The sequence below is a fragment of the Cuculus canorus genome, chromosome 7 (assembly GCF_017976375.1).
Source record: "Cuculus canorus isolate bCucCan1 chromosome 7, bCucCan1.pri, whole genome shotgun sequence".
NCBI classification, from domain to species: Eukaryota; Metazoa; Chordata; class Aves; order Cuculiformes; family Cuculidae; genus Cuculus; species Cuculus canorus.
In genome coordinates, this window is record NC_071407.1 from 6,165,089 (window position 1) to 6,178,414 (window position 13,326).

At 35.3% G+C, this 13,326-nt stretch overlaps 1 protein-coding gene across 4 annotated transcripts in view; it reads right to left on the reverse strand.

Annotated features, from left to right (window-relative positions):
* Nucleotides 1-13,326, reverse strand: part of VTI1A (vesicle transport through interaction with t-SNAREs 1A) — a 277,855-nt gene that overhangs the window by 215,612 nt on the left and 48,917 nt on the right. For 2 of the 4 annotated variants that reach the window (XM_009570578.2, XM_054071514.1), the window contains exons 4-5: nucleotides 8,165-8,242; nucleotides 1,840-1,860 (exon numbers count right to left, since the gene is read on the reverse strand). In XM_009570578.2, coding sequence (XP_009568873.2) covers nucleotides 1,840-1,860; nucleotides 8,165-8,242 — 99 coding nt within the window. The remainder of the gene's footprint in view (nucleotides 1-1,839; nucleotides 1,861-8,164; nucleotides 8,243-13,326) is intronic. The other 2 variants (XM_009570579.2, XM_054071515.1) reach the window with 1 other exon arrangement.

Consider the following 13,326-nt stretch of genomic DNA (forward strand, 5'->3'; position numbering starts at 1 on the left):
TTTGTAAATTATTTCTCTGTCTACCTGTACGATTTTGCTCTGGAGGATAAATCCCTTTCTTTAGTTTTGTTTGCTGCTGCTCTCACAATATGCAGAAGAGAAAGTAACCTCTGACGCTAGCAAGGAAAAGCAAAAAAAAGGAAAATTACTAGAAGCAATGTCAACATTTTTTAGGGGGCTAACAAAGAGGATTTATAAGCTCCAAAAGGTCTGACTGAGCTTAGTATAGCTACCAAGTTGCAGCCTTTTGCAATAATATCCTGAATTTTCTTATTTGCCTTCAAAGCTATTTCAAAAAGAAAAGCAGTTAAGTAGCAGCTTGGTTCTTTATATCTGATTAAATTTTCAGAGTACATCTACAAATTAGGAATCTTTATGTTTATAAAACTACATATAGTGTATGTTTGGAAGCAAAACTGACCCTACTACATTCTTTTGGTAAAAGGACAGGACCAGACACGCAGGTGCTGTTAAAGGGATGACTAAGTGAACCTTGTTTTTCTGAAAAATCTTAGAAATCAGGCTACACAAACCCTTGCAACAATACTGTCATCTGTTTAAATACTGGGACTTTCGGGGAGGGGAGCTCAGCAGTGGTGGGAGGGTTTTCATGTGGCTACATGTTTATTGTTTAATTTTTTTTTGTTAACTGTTTTACTCTATAGCTTCAACACATTAATATCAACTCCACAAGGAGAGGGGAAAAAATAAAGCATTCATGGAACTAGTAAAAGGATTTTTCTATCACAAATATCTTACTGTTTTTAAGAACTCTCTGTCATTGTCCTTAATCTGGTTACTTTACAATTCTTTGTCATCACCATTTCTAAAACTTATAAATCCTTTCCTGCAGAGTTCAGTATTCATTACTGATGTGTGTAGGCACAGGTTTCAAAAAGAAGATACCAGACAAATATGTGATGTTAAAATACTCATACTTCTAAATACATTTATTCAAATACTTCACTGGTTCAAACTCTCCATAAGAAACCCTTTGGAAATCTGACCTATAACTAATCTTGACTTTACTGACACTTTCTTTTTGGTGGCTATCGGGAAATAATAAAATAAAAGCACTTCAGATACCTGCTTTGCTAAAGCAGTAAGTAACAGAGGAGATTAATTTCAGAAAATATACCCAAACATTTGAGAGACTGACCATTAAAATACGTTTCTCTCTCTAAATATTTATGACTAATTTTACAACCGGAAGAAAGGTGTCCTGGAATACTGATCTCTAGTGAGTTTTACACCTACAGAGCTACAGCACTCACAAATAAATAATAAATATTGATACATGTGTGTTGGTCTACCTGTACTATATTTTCAGTGGGTATACAATATCCAGTAGAATACATGAGCTACTTGAATATCTCACACTAAACTCAAAACATTGTGAAATTCTGTGTATTTTTTTACAGTGTTTCAGCACTGTTTTTACCAAAGTAATGCTTTCACTTTCAATACCAGTGTATAAATGTATTTACCCTATCAAAGATTTTGTGATGCAAACACGATTATTACTGTACCTGATTTGATCATGGTATTCTAGCAGAGATCAAATAATAGGGTTTTTTTCCCCTTCTCTTTTTCTAGTGCCTTTAAAAAAAATTCTGCTATCAAAGAATGTTAATTTCTAAGGTTTGATCTAGAGATTCCTATGTAAGTATACAATTATTAGGGAAAAAGAGGCACAACAGTGAATATTTTAAAGCAATGTAATCAATATTTTTGCTTTGTGTAGATTTCCCTGCAACAATGAACAAAAAGATCTACTTCAGATTTAGAAACTCAGCTTTAAAGGGAAAGCTAGACAACAAAAAGCAAGAAAGTACTCACCTCTTCACGTAATTTTATCAACTGCAACATGAATGCACAGAAAAGATAAAAAGGAAAGAAATGGCAGGAAAGAAAGATCAGTTGTGTGACAGGATACAGAATTAACATTGACAATTTATCTGTTTACATGTTTAGCATTTAAAAATCACAGACAAACACATTAAAAGAACCTAAACATAGACTACATGCAGAGTTTTTTGAACGAATAAAGATCACTTTCTCACACTGTCACATTAAACAAAGAGAATAGTGTGAAATTCTCTTTTAAACCACATCTAAGACACCATCATGAAATAAAGGGGAATGACTTCATAGAAGTCTATATTATAAAGAAAAAAACAAGTTTACTATTCCTATCTTCGAAGATTGTACAGCTGAAGTGGTTTTGTATATACAAGTTTTCAGAATGTTTTCTGTATATTTGAGTCATGACAACTGATTTCTTATTTTACTAGCAGATCTAACTTATTAATAGATGACTGCACCTTTATAGCATGTAACCAGAATTTCGATTTTTACATACCTGAGTTCAAAAGCAACTATATCATCTGATTTTATTATTGAACCTCATATAGAGAGGGTTTTTTCTCCAGCTAAAAAAAATTAAATCAGCTTAGTTAAATGGCTCAGAATTATGATTTACTGCATAGCATATTTAGGATAGACAAAGGAATAGGGAACAACATGAAACATATTTCCCTCAGAAAAGACCCATTCCAGGTTCTTAATCCTAGACCACTACACAGTGTGTGTGTATATACACACATAGTATGTGTTTATATATTTATTTAGTATATACATTAATATTTACCAATTTATGCTTGTAAATTAACACAACCCAACACTACTACTAATATAGCACTGGCAGGTTTACTATAAAACTAAATAAACCCCCAGTGTGATTATCAAGTTATGTTGTATTATGCTCTCCCCTTAGAGAGACAGATAAATTATTTTTACTGGAACAAAACGTATAATTACTCACACCAAATGTCTGTATAAGAGTGGCTCTTTATAAAAAAATTACAGTTCTCTCACCGATTCCAGTTGAATTCGAAATTACAACAGCTACATCATTATCTCAGTTTATGCTGATATTTCACCTACAGTTTCATAACACTAATTTTCAACACGTGTGCAAGCTGAGAATGTTTACTAATAGCAAAGTCTTGGCAGCTTGAAGGAAACAAAAGAACCTCCATTATTCTCTATTGTTTCATATGGCTCGTCTGAAACCGAACACACGCCTCACCCCGTTATGGAAATGGACAACGAGGCTCTTAACTAGATGTAATTAGGAGGGCTACTACTACACAGACTTAACCTGAAACAGCTCTTCAGTAGGTAGCTAAAGGAACTTGGTGAGAATTTCATATAAAGCAAACTGCATTGTCCACCAAACGGGCGCTTAAATTCAAGTGCTTGGCCTATCATAAATTGGTCTCTTTCTCCAGATCTCCCCCCGCTTCTTCTTTCCCCAAAAAGGCTAACATTAAGGCTCTTTAGAAAGAGACGATCAGGGGGTTGATCACATAGCTATCTTTTCTTTCTGAGGCCACCATTCTTCAGTTGACTATGATACTTAAAGGGCCAAAGTTTAAAACTACTCTCCCGCAACAGAGTCCGTTTGGGTATGCCACCCTGCTACAATCAATGAGAGTTTTAAAATGCTGCACATTTGTTTTTTCAATAGGTCCCAAACAAAAATGTTCTATCTTGTTTGTGCTGCATGGCTGAATTTAAGCTCTGCATGGGATTTGCAGCTAAGCTAAGTAATGGGAGAGGGTTGGGTTTTTTTAACGTTGGCTGAAAGATATTCATTCAAATTAACAAAAGATGTTTCCCCCATTTAACAATGCTCTTGATGAAAATGTGTTACCTACACTTTTCTATTTTGAAACCTTATTTTTATTATGCTCACCGCTCAACTGTAAACAGCGTTAAGCCATGTGCAGCCACCATTTTAGGTTATGATAATCAGCATAGTTTTGAAACAAAGATTTTTCTTTTTTCTTTTTTGCAATCCAGAATTTGATACAAGAGGTAATCTGTTCCTTTGTAGGCTAAAAAAAAAAAAGAAATCTGGTTTACGCTGGTTTGAACCAGTGGAATCTCTTGTGGCTAAGCCTTCTGCTGTGACTAAAATCAAAACTGCGCCGCAGAGAGCGAGGGAGCGAGATGGGGTGTGCGTGCATGTGTGTGTGTGTGTGTGCATGTATGTGTCTGTGAGGCACGTCACGTGATATAGAAAACTACGGAATTTTTTTTTAAAAGCTGATAACGCTACCGCCGTCTCTGTCCGCATATAGATAACGAATAAATGCTGAACTCTATTAAACGCCCTTTACACATTATCGTGGGTCGAACACACAATTTTCTGAACTTATGATGACAGTCTATTTATTTTGCTATAAACCCTCGGCATGTAACGAACAGATTTGTGTCTGGTAATGATCTGCTCTGCCAGGGCTATATGAAATGATACCGACCTTCTTTAGATCTTGGGGAATTAAATTGACCAACTTCACCCCCTGGTCTGTAGCTGAAGTTTGACACACTTTATGCACAGCAAGCCCAAATCTAATATTATCACAACTTTGTAGTCAGAAATTAAGTAGCTGCAGAATATTTGTTCACCACAAATCACATATACAGTGCATGGGTATATAGACACACAGTTTAACCCAATGCGAATTTATTTAAACTTATTAATGAACGTAGTTGCGAAAGAGAAAGGAATACTGCTATATTTCAAAAAAGTTGGCAGTACCATACCTGACACTATTTTGGTAGAGAAGGACTTCTGATTTAACCCATATATTTTTCTAAAAAAAATACAAATCGACACATAAAACAGTTCTATGATTACTTGAGTGTAGCCACAACTTTAAGTAGTGTATCACTGCATTGAATAACTCCAAACTTTCAAGAGATTTGATAAACAGAATGACAAATAAGAGTTGAAAGCAACAGAGCCCATTTCAGACCATTCTTGGAAAATAAATAGCAACCCAATGCACACAGTAGGTTTTCGGGGTTAGGGTTTGAGGTGGGTTTCACTGATACAAGATGGGACATCTCCCAATACTCAATCTCTATGTGCCTCATCCGACTACATTCACCCAATTCAAATTAAGAAGAAATTAATGTAGACTAAGTAATGATTTTACTAAACCCTAAATGCATTGAGCACCGTATCACCATATTTCTCATTAAACAAAGATGCATTTCAAAAGAAACTTTGAACAACAGAATTGTATGATTCTTACAACTTCTTACAAGAAGTTTCTATATGCTTTATCTAGTAAAATCTGTTAAATCTTGGTACAATCATTAGAAGGCAACTGTATTCTAAGTTGTCATCTTCACATGATGACTGGTACTTGTGAGAGACAAGTGGAAAAATGAAGAAGAAGAAAGATAAATCATCATCTGCTAATTCTCCAGTCTTGAACTTCAATCTTTCTTCTTGGAAGAACAATTGGAAACATGCCTATAGCCCTATTCATTACAGCTTATAACTTGGCTGTGGTTTGCTGTAATTGTACCTTTGAAACTCAACTGACAAAATAAAAACTGAATAAAGAAAAGATCCAATTTTTGTTATACTTCCAGTGCCCCATTTATTTCCAGATACTTAATATGTTCATACCAGCCAGTGTATGTTTTGTTTTCTCCCTCCAACAATGCAAATGTTTATCATGACGACAAAACTCATACTCCAAACATGCAAGTCCACATCTCTTGTTTCCCCTTGGGCACCTCAGCCTAAGCAGATATTTGGCATTTTTATTGGCACATTTTACCAATATTTGTAGATTGGTACAGGAGCAATTCTGAGCTGCCAACCTTTTTCAACGACTTCTCTGTCAGAAGAGGAATCTCTCTTCTCCCCTTTCATTGCTGAGTGACTGAAATGGGGAAAACAAACCCAGTATTTTTCAGTGTAACTAATTTAACATAATACAAACTGATTGAGAAGTAAAAGCCCTACAATGTTAGGGTGAGGCTCAGTCTATCTACCTTTATTTATTCCCGTTAGATAACATGAAACCAAGAACTTGAAACATCTTCAAATATTTTATTTGGCTGTAAATGATACCTGAGCATCCCTTCATCATCTAGTCCAAGTTTTCCATTGATATAATAATGTAGATGAGTGGAAGTGTATTAGACCTGTGATTACTGAGTTCCAGTACACAGTAAGTACCCAAAGCTTACACTTGCCTTGGATACTGTACAGTCTGATAAGCTCAACACCGTACTGAAATTTCTGCACTAACTGCCTGTACCCACAACTACATGCCTATAAGTAAATACAGAAATAAAGAAATTTCCTAAGAAAAAGAGATTGCGAGATTCATTATTGGAACAACACAATAAATCATACCTTGTAAAAATACTGGCTTTCAAATTTTTAAATGAAGTCGGGTGACTCCTTTAAGGTGATATTGCATAACATTTTTCAAGGAAGGAAAGCAATTCAGAACTTTCAAAGGGATAGGGGTAAGAATTTCAAGTTGGGTTATAGAAAAGGATTCGGATTACCTAAAGGACTACATAAAATTCCTTTACAACCCAAAATTTTCTTCCATTTAAGAAGTGGTCATTTGGAAGAAAAACCTCATGTTGACGTATGGTTGAAGGTATCATTTGGTTCCTTGAAATGAGACCATGTTTCTTCAATCAAGTTTAGGAAAAAAAGATCACAACTCACAAAAAGTGCATAGGAACCAGTTATTTAACCATTCCTTAAAAAGTGAAAATAAAATATTTTATCTCATCCCTACACATAAGATATTCTGTTATAAGTAAAGCTTCTTATCACAATTGCCCTTTTATGTCTGAATTCACAGAATTTTTTTCTTGAAATGTAAAAATAGCAGCATCTTAAAAGAAATAAAATGAGAATCTTAACACTTTCACAGGACTGAGTTTATGATTATGACACACAGACTGCGAAACTTTTTCCCCTAAAATCATCTTTTCCATAAATTAATTATTTAGGGATAAAAACTAATTTTTATTTTAATCAAATTTTGGAATCTCCCTTTGATATAATATATAAACGTGAAGATTACTCTCTTAAATTTAACTCTTCACATAAACATTAGACCTGCTATTCACTGTAGCCTTATGGCTACAGATACATTGTAGCCTGTGTATAATTTCATTAATGTATTAAAATCTATTACAGGGCTTAAAACTTACACAGCACGTTTGAAATACTGTATAAGATTAAGGCTGAAGGGTTCGATGCTTTAAAATTCATTGTACTGGGACAAGTCTCCAATTCTTTCTTTTTCTCTGTCCTTAGTGGATCTGAGCTTATATTGAGAGCAGAAGATACTAAAAATTTCAGAACATGGTTCTGATCTGTTTCCTTATTTAATATTGCATTTATCAAGTAAAAATTTAAACAAGTTTCACTTTCACCGCCAAAATAATTTAAATTCTATCTGGTCAGAAGAGTAAATCTGATATTTAAGAAAACTTTCAACTCACTTCTAACTCAAAATGCATAATTTTGCTTACAGCTGACATGATTTTAAAAAAAGAAAATAATATTCTGCTTTCAGAGAGAGCTTGTCAAACAAATTTCAGCACCAAAAGAAATATTAACAGGTGGGTTAAAGTCCCCTGAACATAATGCTGCCTTTATAATTTCCAGTAGTCTTGTAGGTTCTTCACTGTAGTGTCCAGAACAACAACATGGGTACAAGATTTAAAAGAAGCCTCAGGATTAACAAGCTTTCCTTCATTAAGGGATGGATAGCACTCTGCATTCTAGTACAACATGCATTATGAAGTCATGCTTTTATTAGTACAACTTGTGTTTTTGGTACAAGGAGAGAAAATCTGTTTAGGGAAGGAATCACACAAGGAAACTGAGTGGGGTACTACCTAATTCTGAGAGAGCGCTTTCGTTTGTTTTGCCTGCCAGTGTTGATTTAATTATACTGCATTATTATCAAAGCTGCATTATGTACTTTTTTTATTCCTTTTACATGTGTTTGAGGTGAAGACCTCGGCTTTGTCGGCAAACAGCGCGTTTCAAGTTATTTCTTAAGTACTAAATAATAAAGAAAAGAGAAGAAAAGATTTTTTTTTAAGATAGCAGACAGTGATCACAAGTTAAAGGGTTAAATGTAAGATCTCCAAGAAACATTTTGAAGTTGATTAAGACCCCAGCTTTGCATTAAACAGTATCACTTCCACATGAGTTGTTGCTAATGCTGTTAAGGAGCAGCTTGAGAAGCCCAGTGTGCCAGTGACCTCCTTCACCCTCCAGCCACCCACTAGGGCTTCTTGATTAGCATCCTACCTGGTTCTCTGAGGAATTCCCGTCATCCCCTAGGAGCTCATTCCGCACCTCATCACTGTAGGCGATCCGTGACCTTTTCTGTAAAACAAAAAGAAAAAAGGGTTAGGAAGTAAAGCTCCGAAGCCATTGGCATCAAGGCTGATCATCTTAAACCTCGAGAGCCCCCTAATGGATACCTATTTGATAAAAAAAAAATAAAAATCTGCAAGTAAAAGTTATTACAAAGTTCTTCCACCGCTGTATTTTGACATATCTGCATGGCAAAACCTTAGCACTTCTAAGCCAGTCACATCCTCAACATTTCAGCAATGAAAGCAGCTTCAGTGAAGCTCAAGATACGTAATGTGTGATCCTCGTTCTGATAATCAGGTAACCTTCACAAGTTAACACATGCTAGTATCAGAAGCGTTGCAGAAATACATGTGTATTTTTCTGAAGAACACTTGCTAGCTGGACGCAAAACACAGAGTAACACCACCGTGGAAGAAGACTGAGCTTTCCCTATATAAAAAAAGAAAAAAACCTGGACAATAGACATTTGACAAAACTGGTTGAACTGAAAGATGTAGAAAATTAACAAGTATTTTCTATGTTCCTAAGGCTATGAAGGCCTACAGGGAAAGGACTGGAAATCAAAGGGCAAAAGAAAGCAGAGAAAACAGCAGTACGAGCAAACACTGGCTTACAGCAGTTTATGAAAATGCCACAAAACTAAGACAGCCATTCATTCAGTCTTTATGACAGTCATTTTTCACAGCTTATGAGGACTAGATTTGCTCATGAACTGATCATCATATTGCTTCTAAGCTAGATCAAGTACTGAATAACAGAAAGCAAACATTTTAAGATTACCAAAGTAGCGCAACATTCAATGGAACAACAGGGAAGTCCATAAAGGGAACATCAGCCCATCTTTCAATCTCTCTGTTTGCTAAACAAGCCCCTAGTTGGTTAATATTCCTATATTCACTAAAGAAGAAAGGATGCTTAACATATTGTGTAAAATCTTTTTATATCTGAGTGCAGTTATGATGAGTTTTACACTTCATCTTAAGAAGAATCCGAAGAGTAGCAAGAACTGAGCTGTAGGGCTTTCCTTTATTGATGGGAGCTTCCCTCACACTCTGCCGTGGTAGTCACTACCAGTAGGAACTCATCAAAACCAAGTCCCTCCTCAAACCTTCCCTAACTGGACAATCATGTCGAAAAAACATGCTTGGGATTAGAGCACAGGAAACAATCCACTAGAAATTATACTGAGCTCTGGGAAATTCATAACTTTTGTGACAAAAGTTTGGAAGCGGGCCACCGCTTCTGCTAGGAAGGTAGCAGTGGAATAAGCCTTGGTCATCTCAGATCACCACCTTTTAGCTTTTTATCCTGTGTTGTTCACCCTCATAGCCATTAGCTTTGTTAGCAATTTGTGATTCAGTTGCTCGTGTTCAGATCTAGATTACAGACAAAGCTACAAATGTACGTAGCAAGGACAAAGCATAGCATGGACCTACTATCAGAGCTGAATTGTGCCAAATCTTTTGGAGATCTCAGCTGTCACAGTTTCATACTAACCAAGCTAAAGTAGTCTACAGCATTAAAGGAAATGAGAACCTTTAAACAGGCTGTGGTATCAGAGCTGCCTGTTTAAATTATTCATTTCATCACTATGGGGGACTAAAACACTCCACAGTATGCAAGAATATCATATGGAGATAGGTTTTGTTTTTCTCTTTTTTCACCAAAAAGCCAACAAATTGGCATAGATTGCTCAATTATATTATTTTCCTATTTTTATTTGATACACATCAAACAAGGTACGAAATTACAAATATACACCAATAAATATCTAATCTTCTTTTCTGATTAAGATTCAATCTTCCCATTCAAGGTCTACTAGTTCAACTGCACAGTCTCTCCCAATTTCACAAAAATGACTCAGTCCCATTGATTCTTTTTATGGTGAATGTATTTATCATTATTAGACTCAGATGATGAGCATGATGCTTCATGAGCTTGTTCTCCAGTGAACAAGTTGCCTAATTATATGTAGAGACTGAGATGGTCCTTGGTTACACATAATTTATTTGAAAGATTTAACTGGCTGATATTCTCATTCATAAGAGACTGCATGAAAGACAGGAAAAAGAATGTCATTCACGGGAAAGAAATATATCTTAACAGCAATACAATTTTTAGACTCCCTTAATAATCCTTTATATCCTCATCACTGAACTTAATAAATATATTTGTACCATTGTTCTTTTATTGCAATAATCTGTCATGATCTGAAAATCAGCAGTTATATTAAAAGAAATAACCCTTTGACTACAATTAGGTGTAACTCTTTGCCATAATCAATAAATAATTTGATACTACTTTTGATCACAGTTTCACTACCCAATGAATCAATAATATAAAAGCAAAGGCCTTTGAACTAAAGTGTTCGTTTGTTCTTTCAGGATTTGTCCAAAATATCAATATCTTGAATTAGTATTCTTAATTTCATTAAAGTAATATTGGCTAACAATTTTAAATGTGGCCTTCAAAATGAGTCCAGTTCATCTGAACTCAACAATTAAATACTTTTCAGCTTTTTTTTTCTTTCATAACTATCAGCTGTTTATAAATATGTACGTTAGCCAAATGCAAGAATGATAGTTTGAGCTGGAAATGTCACACACGCTGCTACAGTTTGAAGGAACCCAATTCATAATGCATTTTATAAATAGTTAATGACTTCTATACATAAGCTAACCAGGCAAATCAAGAAATTGTCAACATTTTTAGTCTTAGTTGTCAGTTACCACTGTCTACTGGTACTTTATATGTGTGTTTCTAGAAACGACAGAAGCTTTACAGAGTTTGTAATTCGAGGCATTTCTGGGCAGCTCAATAGAGGTTTAAGAGCTTCTATGTGCAGGTTTTTGTCTGTAAAGGTCTGGCATATATAGAAGTTTTCCTTGTATTTTGGGGGTTTTTATATATATACGTAGATAAAAAGTCTAAGCAAACAAGTGTTTTCAACTCAGTGTATGTGTTTGCATTCAAACATAGCGTGTTCATAAACACACAACGACACGAAAGGGTTAAGCTACCTTCTACAAGAACTTCAAGACAGAGAAAGTTTCAGGGGCTGTTTTAAATGTACTATAGTACTCAGACCTTCTGACAGGGAAGAATTTCTGATTCCAGGCAGATCTCTCTTGGTTTATGAACAGGATTTTTGCATACTGATTGGGTGATTTTCTTAAAGCCCTGTTCAAACAGATACACTTGCTCAGTTCTGTCTGGCAATTTGGCTTTAAACAATCTGTCTACTTGACCCAAGCCTTAACATTTCCCAATAGAACTGAATGTGTTCATGGGCAAGCACAGCTAAATTAGAATTGAAATGAATTAACTCAGCTTAAACTAATTAAGATCTGTGATCTGCGGTACTACCCCCCCTGTATGATTCTACATGTGAAGTAGGGTACATGTAACCAGACTGTAAGAATTCTGCTGTACTACTAATCTGAGCATAACAATGAAGTTCGTCTATTACTAAAGCATATGAGAAGTTAATTTCCATGGCCTACACATGGCAAAGCAATTGCTTAAATTGCCTCACCTGGGAATTTAATACAATGTTATCATCAGACCAGCCACACTGTAAATAGATTTATAATGCTTTCCATGTGCTAGGCTAGGTTGCATATGAATTAAGTAATGATCTGGTATTACAATACAATCAGCTAGTTTCCACACCTGGCAGACAGGATATTTTGCTAAATTACTACCTATAGATACATCACAACATAAAAACAGAAAAGGCAATGGGAAGAAGACAATCTACACGGTGTATGACTGATTTTTACATGGTAACCAAATAAGATGTAGATAGAAAGAGGTATCCAAAATAATCTGTTTCCAACATCTGCACAACAGAATGCATACTTATTAATTTCTATTCAATTTTGGCCTAATTTTCTGCATTCTATACTTTAATTACTCATCTACATTCTGAAATGTTCCCATTAGTGAAGGCCAGAACTAGCCAATGCCCCCTCACTCCAACGCGTGTTCAGCAATCAGCCAAATAATTGATATGAAGTATCGCACATTTTCATATCTGAACTCAAGAATAGCTTTCCCGCTCCTAAATGCTAAGCAGTCCCGAGAACGGACAAGCAAACCTCGGTGCATTTCAGACAAATTGTCCAAGTAAATCCTTTTGTTCTAACTTCTGCATTTTCCAGGCTCAATATTTTAAGAACAAATTAAACAGATTTTTTTTTCTGGTGAACTATGTGTAAACAAACAAAAAGTTTATTTATCCACAAACATCTGCTTTCACATAAAATTCATTAGAGTTTCCCAGTATGGTTTAAAATGGTTTTCAAAAATCTTCAGGCATGTGTTTCAGAGTTTGGCCTTGCTTTAGATATAAATAAATACCCGAGATTAGCACAACCAGAAATAATTTGTAGGAATAAGTAAGAATTTATTTTGTGTTCTTTGACACAGTTAGTTTTGCTGATGTTCTTGCTAAAAGCAAGGTGAAAAAGGTGATCTGATCCCCAAATGAACGGCTAAATACTGCAGAATGTATGCTTCATCTCTGCCTTTCTGAATAGATACTGAAGTGGTTTTATTTAGAAGAAAAATAAGCGATCCTACTTAACAATATCAGAGCTCTTATTTAAAAAGCAACACACCGCCACTTCTTCAGGAAATAAAATAACTGAAAAAGCTTAAAAAAAGGTGTTCAAACTTCAGTTTTCAAAACTTCTGCATTTCTCTATAAAGGTGAGGCAAGAACAATAGGTTCGACACTTCAGACTGCAATTTGAAAGGGGTTTTCCTGTTCCTATGTAGCTTAGTTTTTATTGATGGTGTGTAAGAAGCAGGAAAATGATTACATAGCAGTAATATATAACCTGATGCAGTGCTGGACTTCCAAGCATTTCCTTATGAAAATAAACTCCAAAGCTGTTACATTTCCATCCATTAGGAAATAAACAGTATTCCACAAATACTATAAAACCTACGAAAGGAATCAATTCATCAGTAAGTGTTGGCTGGCAAAAGTCAGTGTCTAAGCCACTGTTCTTGCCTGCCCTCCCTGCACGCACACGGGAAGATTGCAGGCAACTCTGAAAGACAAATGTCCAAGTTAAAACCTG